Source organism: Aulonocara stuartgranti, assembly GCF_965226115.1.
Source record: "Aulonocara stuartgranti genome assembly, chromosome: 8".
Lineage (NCBI taxonomy): Eukaryota > Metazoa > Chordata > Actinopteri > Cichliformes > Cichlidae > Aulonocara > Aulonocara stuartgranti.
The window spans coordinates 15,678,510-15,700,484 of NC_138959.1; the positions used below are offsets into that span (position 1 = coordinate 15,678,510).

A 21,975-nucleotide genomic window follows, 5' to 3' on the forward strand; every position below is an offset into this window, starting at 1 on the left:
GGCACAACTGCACACACAGATTCATCGGGTTCTCAAATGACACGACCTTCTTTTCTTCTCTCCATCCGTCCGTGTCTGTCTGTCTCTCCCTATCTCTGCTGTAATCTCTGCATCATCAGAGCATTCGCCGAGGTTGGTGGGCCAGTGACGCAGACCAAAAAAACTTGATACGCTATCAGACACTGAACAGCAGAGGGTCATGGCAGACTGCATACCAAAAGCCTTCTGTCTCCTACAAGAGACTAGTTTATTTCAGTTTGCTTTAAAGATGGGAAAACAAGAAAAAAATCTACAGTAAACTGCACACATTTCACCACCTTGCTCACAAAGCAGGTAGTTGAGGACATAACCCTCAGAGTTAAAGCACTTGTTTTCTTTTGCTTTATCTTAAAATATGTCTTTATCGAAGCAGTTCACTTCCATCTTATTTACCATTATCATAGATACTCATTGGTGCTGTTAGTCTACAGATTAGCAACCTGATCTTTATATTTGCTTTATGCAGTTTATAAAAAAAATGGTACAATGCTTTTCCACAGTTTCCACAAAAAGTATTTATTTTGTTGAACTTATTTGATATTTTTGCATTAGCCAAGGACAAACTGCAACTCTGCAAGAGTCAGAAACTGGAAATAAAAAAAACAACAACAACAACACATTTTTGGCAGAATTTATGAAGTTAGATTCTGCCAAGATAAATTCACCAGTCTCTAATACACACATACACACACGAGCTGCTCTTACAAATGGGTCTGTTGCATAATTTAGTGGGTTTCCCAGTTCTCTATCTAGCCGAAATACAATTCCATAAAACATGCAATATTGATTGTGTCCTTTGCATCTATATCTGTCCTGGAAGTTTTGCACATATACTGCACTACATATCATTTACAAAACATTTCAAGTAACGATGATAATTTTCTAGAAACATCCTTTTATGAAATACTGTTAAAGTCCTTTCTTGTTCCTAGTGACCTCTTTGCATTTATATGCCCACCAGGAAAAATAACCTTATAGCTTAATTCCCTTGTCCCAACTTGATTTTTGGAAGACTGAATCCTACAGTGGCCCCAAGAGGTCAAACGTACTGAAATCTAAGAAAAAGGAAAAAAAACAAAACGCTAAAACACACAACAAAAACAACAACAAATAAACAGAAGCTGACACAAGACAACAAAAGTGATTCGGGGGAGACGTTAACGTGACAGAACAGCAGTGGAAGTGACAAAAACCAAAATGTGCGAAGGATTTCACTAAGATGTGCTTGTTGTGAAGGAGAAAACATTTTTCTACGTCTGGGTTGTTTTATTCAACTTGTTTTTTTTTCTACATCCACTGTGTTTTGTGTGCTTTGTAATCACTCTCCCCAAGATGACAATCTCACTCATTAAAATTAATAAAAAAAATTAAATATATTTAGAAAGCTAAATGAAATATTATATTTTAAATATTAAATATAAAAATAAAGACTTGAAACCTGCTCATTAAAAACAAATCACAGTACAGTTATTTGAATAATGCCGAATATTAATTCATTTAAACTAAAGTGTGTAGCTAATGTTGACAGCTTAATAAGGGTGCAATAACATCACTGGAGCGGTTGCAGATGCTGGAAAATAAGATGTACACACTCTTGACTTATTTGGCTAAGTGGTATCACTAACAATGGGTAAATACAATAAAATTAATCACAACAGCAGTTGCCTCAATAAACTTTAGGTAATGACCTAAAGTCATACTGTAGGTCCCTAATGGCTTTAGGTACTGGTTAATGAGCCTGACTGCCATTCAGCTATTTGCAGAGGCCAACTGAATGGGCTGTGGAAATGTTCAAAAAGAGTGTGTAGTTTCTTATAGCAAAGGCTTTGTCAGAATGTTATCTGTATTTATCTTTCTGTTAAATGAACAGCTTTCATGTCAGTTTTCTTCTCTCTTTCTTCAGGTGAAACCTTCTCAGAAAGCATGAGCCACACAGAGGAATGTCAGCCCTGCACGCAGTGCTCAGGTCTATTGCGCATGCATACTCCCTGCACTGACTCCGCCGACGCCATTTGCACGTGCAACTATGGTTTCTACCTGGATGAAATCTCGCAGAATTGTCTACCCTGCACTAAGTGTCCTGAAGGTCAGGGAATGCTGTACAGCTGTGAAGATGACCGTGACACAAAGTGTGAGAATTGCACTGGGGACACCTACTCGGACCAGGAAAGCTTTTGGGAGCCTTGTATTCCTTGCAGTACCTGTGATGAGGTGGAGGAGTTAGAGTCGTGCACCCCTTTCGGCGATACGGTTTGCCAAGGTAGGACATATTAAGTAGCTCATATTGTCAACATGACGTCTAATGGGTCAAATGGCACATGTATATACAGTTAAAAAAAAGTTTCATGATGTATTTTAAAGCAAACAATCTAAACCAAACAAGCTTCTTGGCATAACGCCCTGATTGTGTACTCGGACTAGTTCTTTATTTAAGTGTTACTTTCTCAACAAGCTGTAAGTGTGGAATTCACGTTCCATGTAAAGTCAGACACCTGAGCACCACACTCTCATTATGTTTAGACAATATAAGTCTAAACCCAGTACCTCTTAGCTTTTCCATTCATCAAATATCTATTCAGCAATCAAATAGTGTAAACTCAATGCATTAGGCACGCAAACTGAGCATCAGAATGGGGAAGAAAGTGACTTTGTGGTTGTTGGTCAGAGTATTTCAGAAACTGGGGTCTATTGGGATTTTCCTACACAATTATAAATATCTGGAGTTTACAGAAAATGGTCTGAGAAAATATCCAGCGAACATCAGTTATCTGGGTAAAATGTCTTGTTGATATCAAAGGTCAGAGAATGGAGAATGGTCAGACTGCTTGGAGCTGATAGAAATCAACAGTAATTCAAACAGCCACTTGAAAAAAACCAAGGTATACAGAAGAGCATCTCTGGACCCACAACGTTTAAAATTTGAAGCAGATGTGTTACAGCAGCAGAAGACTGCACCGGATGTAACTGTTGTCAGTGAAGAACAGGAAACTGAGGCTACAATTCACACAGACTCACCAAAGCTTGTGATGCTATCATGTCAATATGGACCAAACTCTCAGAAGAGTGTTTACAGCACTTTGCTGATTTTGTATTCTTGTGATGTGATAAGACCATTCATATAGTTATTTGTCAGCTATCTAATAAATGGCTTTGTGAGGTGACCTGATCTAAATACCAACCAAGTTTCAGCTTCTGTGCCGAGTAAGGATGAGTGATGAAGTGTGTCGCTCAGGGTCACAACGATCTGAATGAAACTACGTGAGCACAAATTCGCTGTCCGACACTGAAAGAAATGTACAACACACTTGACATCCACTCTGTCAGCCTCATAATCAGATCATCTAAGTTCGACACTATACACATTGTTGGCCCATCGACCTAAATGCCACACTGAAGCTTGTCTCATTGTCTTCAGCGACTCATCCCAAGAGAGAAACAAAGACCACACTCTATGTTGAGGGTTTAGAAGAAGGTCATTTCTCTAAACAGGGCTCTGAATTTCTTTTATACCATTGCACCCTGTGGGTATCACACTCCAAATCAGGAATTCTGTATGACTGGAGTCACTGCTCATTCCAATGATCTGATGCCTCAAAGATTAAATCAACGCTTTTGTGAGGTGACAATAAAAGGAGTCTGTTGATCAGCCAAGCAGTCTGTTGGGAAAGTGGTTTGAAGGATGTTGTTATCACAGTGGCGAACACAGAGCCAGTCTGAGGCTAAAGGGACCCTTTTGTACGTCCTCCCATGGCACTCTTTGGCCTAGGAGGGCTTTTGGTTTAGCCCATGGGGCCAAATAAAAGAAGAGCCAATAATGAGTGAGAAACTAATGTCGAATGTGCTTGGTATAATTATAACAGGACATAATTTTTCCTGTTTATTCAAAGAAGGCACAGTTTCTCTTGAGTGTTCCTGTGTCCCACTGCAGTATTTGGGCGATTTTAGCATTAATCAGAAATTGTTGCTGCACTAATTTGTTTAGGCTGGACCAACACTGAGTTAGACAACAAATTTTAGATTTGGATTACTAGTTCTGTAAATTAAAATTAAAATGTGTGTAAGGAGACACAAAGAGTATATCAGTAGAATACCCATTCTTAAATTCAACCCCAATCCCAAAGAAGCTGGAATGATATTTTAATGTAAATATAACAAGAATGCAATGATGCCAAAACTCATAAATTACTCAGAAAACATATGTTTGAAATGAGTAAATGTACCATTCAACACTCTGAGGTTGAAGTTGCTATATATCGTTAGCTTCATAGCATAAGTGCCTAAGTCATTGACTTAGTCAAATGACTTAGGCAATTATGCTATGAAGCTAACGATATGCTAAACCTAAATCTAATCCTACTTTTGGGAGAGCTGCACCAACCATTGCTAGCAAATAGTGCCTTGCAATATCAAACTAAAACAAATACCTGAATCCCAAATATCCACTGAAACTATCTAAAATATAACACTAAATGTGATTCAGAATATTTTTGCTTTTGAATTCTTATCTATTTTTTTGGTGTAGGACTTATATACATCAAACTGCCAAGAAATCCAAATAACTCCACTGTTATAATGAAAACCGGTATGTAGTTTAAAGTCTGCACTTTCAACAAAAGTTGAAACTCGGGCTGTGTCTAGCTGCTAGGTCATCTTAAACCGGTCATGTGATATGTTGGTGTGTCTGTTCACTCCAGGGGGCAAAGAAGAAATAAGGCTGTTGTGTGGGGCGATCGTGGCTCAAGAGTTGGGAGTTCGCCTTGTAATCGGAATTTTGCCGGTTTGAGCCCCGTCTTGGACAGTCTCGGTCAGTCTCGGTCAGTCTTGTGTCCTTGGGCAAGACACTTCACCTGTTGCCTACTGGTGGTGGTCAGAGGGTGGCAGCCAGTGTCCAGCAGCCTCTGTCAGTGCGCCCCAGTGGCTGTGGCTACAATGTAGCTTGCCATCACCATTGTGTGAATGGGTGGATGACTGAATGTGTAAAGCGCTTTGGGGTCCTTAGGGCCTAGTAAAGCACTATACAAATACAGGCCATTTAATGACAGCAACACGTCTCAAAAAAGTTGGGAAAGGGACAACAGAAGGCTGGAAAAGTAAGTAGTTCTGAAAAGCTGGAGGAACATTTTGCTACTAATTGGGTTAATTAGCAACAGGTCAGTGATATGACTGGGTATAAAAAGAGCAGAGGGGAGAAGCTCTCAGGAGTAAACATGCAGAATAGGACAGACTGATTTTCCTAGAGTATTTAGCAAAGAATTTCAATATTTAATCATCTACAGTGCATAATATCATAAAATGATTAGGAAAATCTGAAGAAATCTCTGTGCGCAAGGGACAATATTGAATGCTGATTAACGTTAAGCCCTAGGTGAGCACTGTGTTGAAAACAGGAAGGACTCTATCATGAAAATCAATGCATTTGCTCAAAAACACTGCCAGAAATGATCGTCTGTGACCACAGTTCACCATGTCAACCATAAATGCAGGTTAAAGCTCTTTCATACAAAGAAGAAGCCATTTGTGAACATCAGCCAGAAATGCTGCCATCTTCTTTTTCTCGACCAAAGCTCATTTGAAATAGACTGAAGTAAAGTGGAAAACTGTTCTGTGACCAGATGAATAAAAAGTTTAGTTTAACTAAAAAGCCTCTGACAGTATCGCTGATGGTATGAAGGTGCATTAGTCTCTATGGAACTGGCAGCTTTTGCTTTGGAAAGGTACAATTGATGCAGATAGATATACACCAGATTTAAAGCAATATATGCTCCCATACAGACAACGCTTTTTTCAGGGAAGACCTTGCATATTTCAGCAAATCAGTGGTAAATTCCATTAATTCCTAAAGCATGGCAAAGCAGTAGAAGAATTACCAAACATACAATAGAAACTCAAAACCATGATGATATGGATGCAGGTGTGTGGATATGAAATAAACCAATAAATAAGAAGCATTTAGTTTGGACTTTTTTAAAATTTCAAATAACCTACCCGATACTGTGAGGAGTCGTGAAACTAGAATGTGTGAAAACAGAAGCAACACAGAAGACTAATCAGTCATTTGTGTCTGCCAGGCTTTAAAAGAACCAGAGAAAATACAGAGAGAGAAGTTTATTTAATAAGCAAAAGCAGACACGACATATATCGCTGTTCTCTACCAAGTGCTGCGCTGCTATTATCTCCCACTGAGGATGACGCTTTAAGGCAGCTTGAATCAGCTTGTGGTCTGAAAGCAAAGGGTGGTGTTTGGAGAGATGATTCATCCGACATCAAGATATAAGAAGCCAGAGCCCCAATACGAAAAACATCCTTTAGATAACGAACAAAGCATACATCATGATGAATGTGATTCCGGCAGAATGACTTACAGCTCACTGTGTATGGGCTTTATTGTCATATGTTGTTCCTCACTCTAACCCAATCATGTGCCTTTTATTTCGAACGTAATCTTTTTACCAAAGCAGAAGCGTTATCAGCGCATACAAATCTGTAGCAATGCCAGACGTCCACATCCATTAATGCTGCGGATTTGTGCGACACAGGCCTGAAGGGTAAAGTCAGGGAGGTGGAGGGAATGAGTGGAACACACAGACCACTAAAGACAAGTCGTAACTTGAGACGGTGGAGACGTAATTTAAATCAAGGTAGAAGGACCAGAACATCAGCTTGACTATACTGGGGGTTATTTTCCTTTATAGATAAAACTGGATCTTCTGCTTTACTCTTTGGATTATATTTTCCTTCTCTTGTGTTTAATATAGCAGGATAAATACTCAGCTGACATGTGGGGTGAAATCCAATTTCCTCCAGGTCTAGCTCCACAGGGATTAATGCTATGTTTTGTGTCTTAGGGGGAATAACTCACTCTCTTCTTCTATCTCTGATGGCTAAACATGGTAATAGTGACCAGACTTATGTCAGGGTAGACCCACAGAGTTGGAGATTTAAAGGCAAGATCCTTATCTAAAGAAGTGTGATACGACTTCCACTCTTTTGCAGGCCAGCGAGCGATGTCAAAGGTTAAAGGGCATGAGAGCCTTGTATGTGGAGAGGGGTGGGGGTTGTGGAGTGATCAGGCAGTATAAGTTCCCCCCTGGGGGATGTGTAGGGAACAACATGATATAATTCCTCACAATCCTTTCAGGGGTCACAACAACATTGGGACAAGTAAAGTTAATTAAAACCGATGTTGATAACAATCCTGACAAGGTGACATCTACTGATGTGCATTATTGCTGTAGGAATACCAAATGCTGGCCTTCTAATCCCCAATTTCATATTAATATAATGAGAAAATGATGTTAGTACTAGATATATTTGCTTCTCTCATTTTACTCATAGCCTCTACAGCATTTTTCAGTTTAGTTACTCAAAGAAAGTGTGCAGTCGATGCGTGCATCATTCATCCAGTTAAGAAAACCACAGAAAGCTGATTCTGCCTGATTTAGATTTATCGTAACTTACAACATAACCAAAACCCCCCTTTTAACCCTACGCTGTCATTTTCCATGTAATCTGATGTGCACCTGAAATGTAACCGCACGTCTGGTCCAGGCAGCACGCTGATTGAATGGCATGGAAGGTTACAGTGTAGGTTACGATGTACAGTGGCTTGCAAAAGTATTCGGCCCCGTTGAACTTTTCCACCTTTTGTCACATAACAGCCACAAACATGAATCAATTTAATTGGAATTCCACATGAAAGACCAACACAAAGTGGTGTACACGTGGGAAGTGGAACGAAAATCATACATGATTCCAAACATTTTTTACAAATAAATAACTGCAAAGTGGGGTGTGCGTAATTATTCAGCCCACTGAGTCAATACTTTGTAGAACCACCTTTTGCTGCAATTACAGCTGCCAGTCTTTTAGGGTATGTCTCTACCAGCTTTGCACATCTAAAGACTGAAATCCTTGCCCATTCTTCTTTGTAAAACAGCTCCAGCTCAGTCAGATTAGATGGACAGTGTTTGTGAACAGCAGTTTTCAGATCTTGCCACAGATTCTCGATTGGATTTAGATCTGGGCTTTGACTGGGCCATTCTAACACATGGATGTGTTTTGTTTTAAACCATTCCATTGTTGCCCTGGCTTTATGTTTAGGGTCGTTGTGAACCTCTGCCACAGTCTCGAGTCTTTTGCAGACTCCAAGAGGTTTTCTTCCAAGATTGCCCTGTATTTGGTTCCATCCATCTTCCCATCAACTCTGACCAGCTTCCCTGTCCCTGCTGAAGAGAAGCACCCCCAGAGCATGATGCTGCCACCACCATATTTGACAGTGGGGATGGTGTGTTCAGACTGATGTGCAGTGTTATTTTTCCGCCACAGCGTTTTGCATTTTGGCCAAAAAGTTCCATTTTGGTCTCATCTGACCAGAGCACCTTCTTCCACATGTTTGCTGTGTCCCCCACATGGCTTGTGGCAAACTGCAAACGGGACTTCTTATGGTTTTCTGTTAACAATGGCTTTCTTCTTGCCACTCTTCCATAAAGGCCAACTTTGTGCAGTGCACGACTAATAGTTGTCTTGTGGACAGATTCCCCCACCTGAGCTGTAGATCTCTGCAGCTCGTCCAGAGTCACCATGGGCCTCTTGGCTGCATTTCTGATGAGTGCTCTCCTTGTTCGGCCTGTGAGTTTAGGTGGACGGCCTTGTCTTGGTAGGTTTACAGTTGTTCCGTACTCCTTCCATTTCTGAATGATCACTTGAACAGTGCTCCGTGGGATGTTCAAGGCTTGGGAAATCTTTTTGTAGCCTAAACCTGCTTTAAATTTCTCAATAACTTTATACCCTGCCCTGTCTGGTGTGTTCTTTGGACTTCATGGTGTTGTTGCTCCCAATATTCTCTTAGACAACCTCTGAGGCTGTCACAGGGCAGTTGTGGAGCTGTTTTACAAAGAAGAATGGGCAAGGATTTCAGTCTCTAGATGTGCAAAGCTGGTAGAGACATAGCCTAAAAGACTGGCAGCTGTAACTGCAGCAAAAGGTGGTTCTACAAAGTATTGACTCAGGGGGCTGAATAATTACACACACCCCACTTTGCAGTTATTTATTTGTAAAAAATGTTTGGAATCATGTATGATTTTCGTTCCACTTCCCACGTGTACACCACTTTGTATTGGTCTTTCATGTGGAATTCCAATAAAATTGATTCATGTTTATGGCTGTTATGTGACAAAAGGTGGAAAAGTTCAAGGGGGCCGAATACTTTTGCAAGCCAGTGTATATTTCAGTCTAAATCAAACTTAAGGTTCCCTCTGCAGTTCAGAGGTGGTCTTTCCCTTTTCACACAAATGCTTCCCTTGACTCCATGCTCAGACCAGCGTTCCTCCCTATCCAGGATATGTACTCATCACTTAAAGACTGTGGCCTGCAGGTTTAAATAGACTGTGGAGTCCAGGCCTAATGAGGAAGCTCTTTTGTGTCGTGGCAGCTGCTTAGCCAGAGGTTGTTTGGTTTCCTTGATGTATAATTCACAGCAATCCTCCTGCCACTTAACCGCATACAGTATATTACTGTGTTTGTGTTGGGGGACCCGATCCTTGGTGTAGCATGTGTTTTCAGAAAATTGGTCTCTTTACGACACATAAGGGCTCGCTAAAGGTTTTCACTTAAGAATCCGTGGTCCTGTCCTTAGGCAGTGGTAACCATACATACATACATTTGTTGCCTAAATCCCTCCATGGGACCAAGGATAAAATCTCTTTCTGAAGCGTCAGAGTCCTGAACTTTGTACAGCCAACATCCCTTTATTGTAGCACTTAATACACTAATCCGAGCAGCTTATCTTCGTCACGGCAAGTTAGTGCTCTACAAGGAGACAGGGCTTGTATGGTTGGCTTCGGTTACCTGAGATGCAGTGGTTTGCTTTGCTGAGCACTGGTTTGGTTTGGGAATGGAGATGCAGGGCTGGTTCTTGTGAGGCCCATCAAGCTCAGAGAAAGATGATTTCAAAATGCATTATGAGTAGGATAATGCAGCCACGTTAACACAACTTTGCAAGGCCTTTTTCGACCTTGGTTAAAGCTGTATGATTGAGCAATGATTGAGCAGGATAAAGTACTCACTGCCTGTTCTTATCATCTTGAGGTTTTGGCTAAAAGCCCTCAAAGTGGTGGGAGACAGAGGTTTTGCTCCATGACCCTGTTCTTCCTTGAGATCGTACTCAGGGCTGACGGGACATGCTGTATCTATCAACCAGAGCCTCGAATTCTTGCTCTGTGGCAGCGAGGGCAAAAAGTTTTGGCACACACACACACACACACACACGCACAGATCTGGCAATAATCCAACAGGCACATCAATCACCCTTCTCAAGGTCAATGCCCTATCTAGAGCTGCGTCTTTTTTTCTTTTTTTTGGCGTGTTACCCATGCTCCACCTGTTAATCGAGGTTCTTCAGTAATAACTTGTTAGCTTTCCTGTAATCTTTGTGGCAAACGAACAGAAAAGATCCCCAACCACACACGTAACCCTGATTCCCCTGCCTCCCCTCTCACATTGGCAGAGGAGTCTGTGAACTGTCAGTCAGAACATTACTCATGTGAGCTAGTAGATGGAAATGTAGAGGTTTGTTTGCTTTTTTTTAAACCCTCTTTTAAACAGGAGATATTTTTACGAAGACACCAGAATTAACTAATAAGTTATAGACACGTATACATATGACAATGGTTTCAGTAGAGAGACACAAAAAAAGGGGGGAGGAGGGGAGAGTGATTGGTCCAAGTTCATTCGGTTATTGATAGGTTAGCAGGAGGGGAGGGGAGCAGTTTCCTTCCGGAGTTTGGTTGACCTTAACAATCGACAGGCTGCCCTCCAGAAATCAGAAAGCATAATCTACTAACAAGGACCATGCAGAGCTCTCAGGGCCACGGCAGTTCAATTCGAAGGACGAAGGAAAAGAAGCAAAAGAAGGGACGTTTCTGAATCTGCAGAGGGGGTTCTTAAATTTGAATGAATTCTCATGCGGTGCCACGGCCTATAACGGTCAAAAGCACAGTCTATAACGTTAATTTAGAATTTAATATCAACATTTTTGCAGCAATATTTTATCTTTTGTATTTCTCAATACAAATGAAAAGTCTTTTGAGCTTATAATTGATCAAACTATGATCTTTTCTGGGGTCTTTTGTTATAACTGTTTATTTTCTTATCTTGGTTCCACACAGTGGCTGAAGCGTCAGCACTGACACACTAACATCCCGTGTATTTTTGCTTTTCAATAACGAAAATCCCCCAGACTTTTAAAATATCAAGTCTGGAGGAACACGTGCACCACTTTAATGGGTAACGATATTGAAACGGTTGACAGGCCCTTGTTTCGTTATGATTTGCTAAGCTATGATTGGATGGGATGGCACTCCTGTATGGGAGAAGTTTAGTGTTTGGTTGGCCCCATAAGGATAAAGAGCAGGCTATGAATTGGGGAAACCACGGATGACAAAATGCCATCAACATTCCCGATTTCCTGCGTCCAAGGCATCACCACATCAGTGGCTGTGAAGAATCCCCAGCCCCAGTGACTAAACAATTCACTGTCTTTGTATTGCACAGTCACTCATTGTGTTGCCAAAGCTTGGTCCCCTTCACATCCACAGGCCTGTATCTCTGTATCTCTGTATGGCTGCAGCTGACCTCCTCTCTTTAACCCCTTTGCACCCTTCTCCACACAGTATGAGCATTGTAACAATGAAGGAGATCTTAAAGTTGACTGCGTCTTTTTCTTCGCTGTCAGTGTGGGATTGACTCACTTTCCTGTCATCATTCCGGAATTTGCCCCGGAGATTCCAGGAAAAACCTTCAGAGGTGATTTGGCATGAGTGAGCAGTTCTGGTGGCAAGGGTGACCACAACACTTGCGCTTTCGCTCGTGTCGTCGTTTCGTTGCCAAAAGTTCTGCTCAGAGACTCGGGCTTTTGTCCTCATCGGGATTTATTGCATGTGTCTCTGCCAAACTGAGCCTCTCTCTCACTGATATTATCTTTAAAGCTGCCTAGGGCTGAATTATTGAATAAAGAGAGACATTAATGTAATTTTGCGGCATTGGGTCATTTGTTACATTATTGTCAGTGTGAGAAAAAAAAGGCAGTTTTGTCACTTTTCTACAATTTATCATTTTGAAATTCTTTACAGGTGATAAAGTCATGCAGGCTGTGACGAGCAACTGATTTTGCATAAGCACTTCAGTTAAAGTTTCACCTTTTGACGGTGTGTTTAACACATTAAAGGTTTTACTTTGACCCAGATTTTACCTGATTGTGAATTTCCCTAACTCTTCCTAAGTCTTTTGAGTGCTTGACCTTACTGTAAAGTAAAACTTGAACATAATAGCTTTTAAATGTATAACTATTAGCTATTAAAGGAAGTTGCGATGGGACTCAAACTCCAATCTTCAAATCAAAAGCTGGGAGTGTGTTACCTCCACTGCACCTGTCTCTATATCTGGATTCTCCTTCCACCGCAACCTTTTTGCCATTTTAAGAATTTTTGCATGTGTCATTTGAAATTGTAGGAAAAAAACAGACTTGTTTCTACATTAAGGGTAGTGATCAACCAGTTGAAAGCAGCTGCACAAGAGAAAATGCATCAGCATGAGATTAGTACACTGGAAAACAAATAAAGAGCTGCAGGAGAGAACGAGATGGAGAAAGCTGGCGAGAGTGGAGCACAGGAGCAGATGCTGAGAATGCGGCCTGGTCGATAAAAGCGATGGAGTTACTCCTCTGCACTCTCGGGTTTCTCTGGTTGACCTCTACGAGTGCTGATCACTTTCTGCAGCAGAACAGTCACTCACACACACACACACACACACGCAGAAAGACGTGCCCACACGCAGGCACTCTCTACATTCATGGGTGTGTCTAAGGCATGTGTGCAGAAGGAGTAGATGGGTTGCATACAGTAGGAAGTGAGCCAGAGGCCAAAAGACAGATTGACAAAACAAGAGTAACAGCATTCTGCAGTATTTGAAGGGCATTGCTTTGTTTGTATTTGTAACAACTATTATAAAAACAGTTGTGGTTCATTTAATGAATAATGAATAATATACAAATGTCTTTTCAGGTTTTGATGTGCAGGGATTTGTGGTTGTTATGGCTGCAGTCAGGTGGAATGCAGTTACAGAAAGGCAAACTGAGCCCCTCCTGTCTTTTGTGACTAAATCATAAGTCAGGCTTTAAAGTATACGGTGTTGAAACTGCAGCAACACCTGTTTGCACGAGTCCGCAAGCGGTTGGAATGACGAGTTCAGCTCAGGTGTGGCTGCACACACACAAACAAGCACACAGCTGCTGTGAACACAAGCTGCATGCACAGTCCTGCTGCTCTTATATAGTACTTATGTAAAGGGCACAGACCAACAGGTTCTTATTACACGCTTAATGTGCACAAGAGCCTGGATTTCCTGTCACAAGTGAATCACTATCAGACAAAGCAAGCGAGACAACTCTGGTAATTTCACTAACAGCCAGATAATGCTTAACAATAAATATAATAATTGTTTTGATAATTCAAAACCGACTGAGCCTGTCATTTTGACGTCTCCGCAGCTTTCAACTTTTATAGTTTTAATGACAGGCGTGCCGCGCTCTTACCGGAGGAACCCCCTGGTTTAAACTGTGAGACAAATAATATCCTGTATGCGATATATATACCTAGCATTTACAATAAAGATTAAAAATACACTGATAAAAGATGGGAGGGAAGACAAATAATGCCAGTGAAGCAGCTTCCCTTTGCCACCATTGCCTTATATTGAAAACAGCTTATTATTTAAAGCTTTGTGCAGATTGAGAGTGCTGCCTGCTTACACAAGAGTGCTCATCATCCACATGAAAACTGAAAATAATAAGAATGATTAAAACAACATTAAAAAACTTCTAAATCAGGGGTGTCCAGCTCCAGGCCTCGAGGGCCGGTGTCCTGCAGGTTTTAGATCTCACCCTGGGTCAACACACCTGAATCAAATCATTAGTTCATTACCAGGCCTCTGGAGAACTTCAAGACATGTTGAGGAGGTAATTTAGCCATTTGAATCAGCTGTGTTGGATCAAGGACACATCTAAAACCTGCAGGACACCGGGCCTTGAGGCCTGGAGTTGGACACCCCTGGTCTAAATGATCATAGGAGTGACTGACAAAAGGAATTGCCCAGTAGGAATGAGTAAAAGTGTAGCCAGATGTAATGTGGAGAAAAGACTGAAGGATAAAGAGGAACGATGGAGAGAGGACATATTTTTAGCCGGACAAAGCAGCTCTCTGTCATGGGACGGTGTCTGATTTTGTGTGAGCGTGCGCACGTGTGTGTTGGAAAGTAAAGAAAGTAGAAACAAACACGCTATGGTGGTAACGGTGGTGGTGATGGTGGTGTGTGTGTGTGTGTGTGTGTGTGTGTGTGTGTGTGTGTGTGTGTGTGTGTGTGTGTGTGTGTGTATTCTCTATGGTGTGGTACCTAGTATTGAAGAGGGCAGGAAGCAACATGATATCTTGTAGTGATTCACCAGAAGCCTGTTTATATGTATACTATTTCTTAGGCACTTCATCCACTCATAAAGGTATAATATATCCACCAGTTTAGCAGCAACCCATACATGTATAATATAACTGGCTCTTGTTTTGTTTTGTTTCTGTCATCCTTACTTTTTCCTTTACATATCAATGAGAGCAGGATGCCAGATTTACAAAGTCTTGTTAGCTATCAGTACATATGAATGGGATAAAAAAAAAATATGATGATACAGACTTTCCAAAAGTTATTGAACTGGATGGATGATGAGCCTCAAGTTTTTAGAGCCTCATCTGTAAATCTAGGTTTCAGCTGTCTCTGATGCTACCTGAGGTGCTATCTCTGGTATTGTGCAACTCCCCATAAAGCCACAAAAAAGCACTATATATGCAAAGTTTCCAAGATCTTTACAGTTTGGCTTTAAATGCAACAAGCAAGATGAGTTAGTATATGGAAGCGTGAAGACCAGGAATGTTGTGGCTTTGGCAATAATACTCGAAAATGGTTTCAAGTAAGTCATGTTAAGTGAGTTAAAGCACCGGAAACAGAAGCATGTGGCTTACTGAGCTAAGCAGGAGGCAAAACTGGCAAAGAACCAACAATAACAAGGTAACACGAAGACAAACAGGCATCTGGGCTGCTTGTAAATACCTAACATGGTTAAAAAAAAAAAACTGCACACAAAACAAATGTTTTCGCTGTGTGTCAAGTGTCAAAGGAGTGCAGCACTGAGAATTACATTTACAGCTCATAGGCTTCAGGTTAATGAGGCACAAGTGTCATCCTAAGACAAGTTAGTGAGAAAAAGCTGTGGCCTTAAAGGTTAATGATTAAGAATCATCGACGTAGATTTGATGTTCAGTTAATTGTTGTTACCATAAAGTGCTTCCTCAAATTTCCTTCAGCTAAAATCCCCGCAGCAGCTCAGCACATCGATCTAAGTTAGCTCTCATTAAAAATGTTTTCGCCTCATTAGTAAAAAATGGATGCCTTGCACTCAGCGGCTCTCCTGAGGTATTTAGAGCCCTCTGAAACCAACAGCCTGATTTCCTGTCCATGCTGTGAGTAACTGTAAGTAAGTGACAGGCGAGGATAGGTTTCCGCATCCGCGGCGAGGAGCGAATGTGTCTGCTAATGGTTGGAGGAATGTGGGCAGGACTGGATGGACCAACTTGCTCTTACCATCGTTAATGGCTCCCTGGGGAGAGGGGAGGGTGGAGGATGGGGTATGACCAAGTGTTGTGGGAGTGCTTGTTGTGTTTGTCAGCATAATAAGTATTTATTGTTACACTTGCTGTGGTGAAAAGAGGCAAAACAGTAAAAGTAACACGGAAATATGTGATCTGCCAAGTTACCACTTGTATCTGTAGCTATATTTAAACTTTGCAAACCATTTTCCGGTCATATTGCTGTGCTGGGAATGTCCTAGTCCGTGGAGTATCAAACAAACTGCTACTATTTATGAAAAAACAACCTTGGTCTGGATGTGTTTGCTGCTGTTTTTCTTTTCCAAATAAAATCCTTTGATTTGATTTCATTAGAAATGAAGTTAATTCTTGAAATTCATTTATGTTGTGAGGTCACTTTTAGCGTTTCCGATTTGAGCAAAAGTGCACTGACCCGAGCTGCAGCACAGTTAAATCTGTTTAAATCAATAATTTAATTTCAAGAATGAATAGGTGAGTTTGTGTCATGCGTTGCTGCTTGACAAACTTGAGTTTAAATCTCACTCTGCATTTCCTCTCAGTTTTTATAGAGGAAGCAGAAAGTTGTATTTCTATTTTTGGAAATAAGAAGTGCCCTATCTTGTGTTAGCAGACCGCAGATGTGTTTACCAGTCCTTCTACTGAGATATAATTTACAATTACTGTTACACAATGCTCAGAAGACCTTGTGTAACAGCTCTCAGTCTATAAATGGGGTAGTTTCGTATTAGTACACATTTAAATAAGTAATTGCCCCGTAAACCTAATAACTGGTTGTGCACACCTTGGCAGTGAGAAGTTCAATCGAGCATTTGTGATGACTGACCATGAGTTTTTCACATCACTGTGGAGGATTTTTGGCCCACTCTACTTTGGAGAATTGTTTTAATCGGAGGGTTTTCCTGCATTAATGGGCTGTTTAATGTCATGCCAGATCATCTCAACGGGATTTAAGCCCAGACTTTGACCACGTCATTCCAAAACCTTCATTTTGTTTTTGAGCTACTCTGAGGTAAACCTGCTGATGTTTCTTGGATCATTGTGCTGCTGCATAACCCGAGTGAGCTTGAGTTTCAGGGAATAAACTGATGGCTGGACATTCTCATCCAGGATGTTTTGGTAGAGAGCAGAATTCATCGTTACAGCAAGTCATGCAGGTCCTGAAGCAAAAAAGTAGCCTCAGACCATCAGACTACCACCACCATGTTTGACTGTTGCTCTGATGTTCTTTTTATTAAATGCTATGTTAGTTTTATACCAGATGTAACAGGGATCAAGTCTTCTAAAATGTTCAACTTTTCTTTCATTCACAGAATATTTTTCCAAAGGTTTGGGGATCATTGAAATTGTTTTTAGGCAAATGTGAGAAAAGCTTTTGTGTCCTTTTTGGTCAGCAGTAGTTTCCTCTTTGGAGCTCTCCCATGGATGCCATTTTTGCCTCTTTCTTAATAATAATGCATACTTTAATGATCCCCGTGGGGAAATTACTCTCTCTGCATTTGACCCATTCATTCAGTGAAGCAGTCGGCAGCCACTAAGCAGGCGTGTAGGGACGATACCTTGCTCAAGGGTACCTCAGGGTAGCCGTTCAGTGGATTTGAACCCCTGACCTTCCAATCATGGGGTCACCAGTCTACCTACTGAGCTATCCCTGCCCTTATTGTTGAATCATGAACTCTGACCTTAACTGAGGCAAGTGAGGCCTGCAGTTCTGTTGTTCAGGGTTTATTTGTGACCTCCTGAATGAGTCTTTGTAGGCCGGTCTCTCCTGGGAAGGTTCACCAGTTTTTTAACTTTTCTACATTTGTGTATAACGGCTCTCACTGTTGTTCACTGGAGTCCCAAAGCCTTAGAAATGTCTTCGTAACTCTTTCTGACTGATAGATGTCAATGACTTTGTTTCTTAACTAATCTTGAGTTTAGATTTGTTGAATCAACAGGTCTGGTAGTAATCAGTGCTGTTTGTGGCTTAACCCAGCTTTCCAAAAGCTCTGGTCATCACAGATAAAATCATTATTTAAAAAAAATACATTTTATATTTACTTGGGTTATCTTTGTCAGATATAAAATCAAATATTAAATCCAATATAAAATTTGTATGATGATCTGACAAATGTGACAAATATGAAATAGAAACCTAAGACATGAGGAAGTGATGAAAATATTCCATGACACTGAAAGAAGGACAGAAGAGGGAAAAACTGCATTTTTTCATTATAATTTTTGAAATGAAGCATTGATATTGTGTCAGTACTGCACATGATAATGTGTAGATTATGTGTAGATTATGATATTAATTATATAATATAATATGTATATAATATTATGAAGTAGATTTTTGTTCCCGTAATGGCAAGACATGCAATAAAAGTTTAGATGAATTTCAATCATAAATAAAATATATTTTTTGATATTTCTTAAGTAATTAGCTCTAGCCACAGCACAATCACAAAGATAAGGGAAAGGAAATACTGGACTGACGTTCAGCACAGGGATGGCCTTCTGAGTATTAAAACTGCCAGCTTTCTCTTTTTAACGGTAAATGATCCAAGTGGTCAAAAATAAATGTTTAACAAAACTGTGAATGTTTTAATTTCCTGTTGCTGTTCTATCTTCACAAAACTCAAGAATTTCTCTCTGTGCATATTTGTCCTTTACAGGTCAGTCCACCACAGGGTCTCTATTTACTTTCCCCCCCACTACCATTGATGACTTAACATATGAACCCGTACCAGAGGTCCCCACAGACAGCAGCAGCACCACCACCACCACCACTAGTGGTGATTCCCAGCAGCAGTTCTACAAGGGTCTGAATGATAAACTCATCCCCATCTACTGCTCCATCCTGGCAGCTGTTGTTGTTGGATTAGTGGCCTTCATCATCTTCAAGAGGTGAGGACTAAGCAGGAAACACACTGAAAAGTAGACATATTGAGCAAAATACCATCTCAAGGTACCTGATGACCAACTGCAACTGCAAGAAAAAAGCAGAGTTTCAGAAAACTCCAAATTTTGGCATCTGTCAATGTCATAAAGCCTAAATCATAACTAAAACCTGATGCTCATTTATGACCCTCATTCCAAAAAATATGGCACACTGGGTAAAACATAAAAAAAACCCAAAAAAACCCAGAATACAATGATTTACAACTCTGATCTCAAATTAGAGGTGTCACCTCTTCTTTTATAATCAGTGTGTAAATGCGTAAATGAGAGAGGAATTTTGTCCCATTCGTGTATGATACAGATTCCATCTGCTCAGTCCTGGGTTATCTTTGTTGTATTTTTTTTATTCCCTTCATGAGACTCTAAGTTTTCAGTTGGTGAAAGGCTTGGACTGCAGGCAGGCCAGCTCAGCACTCAGACTCTTCTACTATGAAGTCATGCTGTTTTAATAGATGCAGTGTGCTGTTTAGCATTGTGTTTCTTAAATATGGAAGACCTTCCCTGAAAAAGATGCCATCTGGATGGGGGCATACGCTGCTCTAAAGTATTTATATGCCTTCCAGCACAGATGGTGCCTTTCCAGAATGTACGTCGCCAGTTCCACAGGCATGAATGCCGCCCTCTTACCATCAGACTTTTCTACCGATGGTCCCTCTCCTCTTTAGTCTGGAGGATGAGGCATCCATGTTTTCCAAAAAGAATTAAAGAATTACAGAACAGTTTTTCACTTTCCTTCAGTCTATTTTAAACTAGCGCAGAGAAGATAGCAGCATTTGTAAGTCATGTTTCTTTCTCAAATGCTTTAAAGCATTCACAATTTTACCTTTTGGAATATAAGTCTGAGTTATAAAAGACAGCTTCTCAGTCTTGAGGAGAAAAGCATCACTCAATTCAACTCAGTTACACTACTGGGTTTAGGGCGAATGAGGACTTATATGCATTGTCATCATCTGATATGTGCAGAAATGTAGAACGCACCTATTCAGGTCCTTTTTTTGGTTCGCTACATATGTGTGCTACGGTGACAATCTAACCTTACTGTACCTGGGAATAAAAGCTGATAGGAAAAATAAACGCATTAGTCTGAGTGTGCAGTTATGTATGAGCTACAGAAATATGTGGAAAAATCATATCTGATTAAATTTGCCCTCATCTACTTTAAAACAGTGCTTGGTAGGGATGGGTACCGGTATCCGGTGCCATTATGGCACCGGTTCTGACATAAACGGTAGTAACCAGACCGAAAAGCAGTGCACATTTCGGTGCTTTATTTTCCTGAAATGTCATACACTTTGGATTCCAGCCAATCATTTTACCTTTGCAAGCGTAGCAGGCGGGCCCAGGTACGTACGTTCTTTTAGAGCAGAGCTACAGATTAAAAACGCCCAAGGCGAAGCGGTCAAAAGTCTGGCTGTACTTCACAGCAAAAGAAAGTGGGAAACAGCTAAACATGAGAGGTTTTTGGACAATGTTTGTGTTCTTCATTCTTTAAGCACCGGTTTGAGCACCGTTTAAGCACCGGCACTGTTTCAAAAGTACCGGTTTGGTACTGGTATCGGATAAAACCTAAACGATACCCATCCCTAGTGCTTGGAAGCTGTGGCCACTTGGATTAGATTATCTTCTATTTCAGGGTGAGCCTCAAACACACTAACAGCATTTTTGTTTTGCTTTTGTTGGACATCAACCATAAAATTTATGTTGAACGGTCAGTGTTTTGACACAACTTCCAGGAAGAGATCTAAAAGTAGCGGGAGCGTTAATGCTAGAAGCAGTTGAAAGGTGCACAGTTAGATGAAGTGGAATCGAATTTGATATGGGTTTGTAGTTTTTTGCCCCTCAGCCTACAGAATCTACTGAAAATCTCAGATGAATTTGAATCTCAGTGACCTTGACCTCAAGGTCAAGTTTCCTCAAAATCTTGTGAGAGGTTAGTGCAGAAGTCATCTGTGCTATGATGAGATCTGTTATGTTTTACTTTCATATTTACTGTAGAATAAATGGCTACATGAAAATGGTATCATTCCAAGAAATGGCTGAAAATGTTTGGGTTAAAAAAATAATATTAATAAGATTTTATTAAAAGGGTAATGAGACTGGTAAACACTATGTCCAGCGAAGACACGAATAACAATAGAAATAAAGGAGCTAAATTCCGGTAAATGAGAAAAACACCCATATTGCAGCCTTATGGAGACACACAACAACACAGTAGGCCTGCTCTAACAGTGTACGTGAAAGATACTCATACTGAACCCATACAGTTATAATCCAGCTGCAGCTCACTGATTATATGCTGTGTACGTAACATAATTTAAAAAGAGGAAACTTGTTTGTGTGTTAACAGTTCTGGTATGATGAGTCTCTGCGCTGATTCGTTCACATACAGGTGGAACAGCTGCAAGCAGAATAAGCAAGGAGCCAACAACTGCACCCCCAACCCGAACCAGACCCCGTCACCCGAGGGGGAGAAGCTACACAGTGACAGTGGCATTTCTGTGGACAGCCAGAGTCTGCAGGAGCAGCAGGGCCAGAATCAGGCACAAACAGGTTAAAACTCATCCACAGTATAACGACACAGGGGCCGCTGTCATAGCGCTGAGAAACACGATAGCCCTCATTTATCAAACTAATGTGCTTAAACTGGGTGTAAACATATGATAAGTCTGATGGACAGCAAACCAGAAATTTGGGTTTCAGTGCAAGTATATAAACCGTAGGCTGCACCCTAAACAGTGTCAGTGTCTTACGAAAAGAGGCCCACCCTCCCCTCTCTCAGGAAAACTTACTTACTGTAGCAAATCAGCAGGAGAGGATTACAACAGCGATGAAGCCTTCAGACCTTCAGTGTTGTTTTAGCAGATCAGGTCCTGAAAAGCCTGTTTATATTTGGAAAAACACAATTAGAAGTAGATTTGATATCTTAAAGTGTAATCTGTAGTATTGGGACCAATGCTGGATTCTTTTCTTGTAGTTCATGCAAAGCAGTTACTTAAAATGTTAATGTTCACTTCTTGTAAGGCGCACCCATAGCCTGCACAGGCTTATTCAGTTTAGAAGCAGGTCTCTCTTGTAAATGAGACATTGAGTCTCAGTGAGATTACCTGAACAAATAAAGGTTAAATGAAAATAAAAAATAAATAGAGCTTAATTAAAAATCAGCCAAGGAAACCATGTGATCTATTTTTAAATCACATAGAGGTGAACAGCTGAAGGCATCAACTCTGTTAGTCCCATTCTCATAAGTGGAATATCTCTGAGTACATTTCTTTGACCCTGTAAACAA

At 40.7% G+C, this 21,975-nt stretch overlaps 1 protein-coding gene across 1 annotated transcript in view; it reads left to right on the forward strand.

Moving 5' to 3' along the window:
- Positions 1 to 21,975, forward strand: part of ngfrb (nerve growth factor receptor b) — a 36,712-nt gene that overhangs the window by 8,992 nt on the left and 5,745 nt on the right. The window contains exons 3-5 of the mRNA XM_082543940.1: positions 1,943 to 2,299; positions 18,404 to 18,635; positions 21,079 to 21,239. Of these exons, the coding sequence (XP_082400066.1) occupies positions 1,943 to 2,299; positions 18,404 to 18,635; positions 21,079 to 21,239 (750 nt within the window). The remainder of the gene's footprint in view (positions 1 to 1,942; positions 2,300 to 18,403; positions 18,636 to 21,078; positions 21,240 to 21,975) is intronic.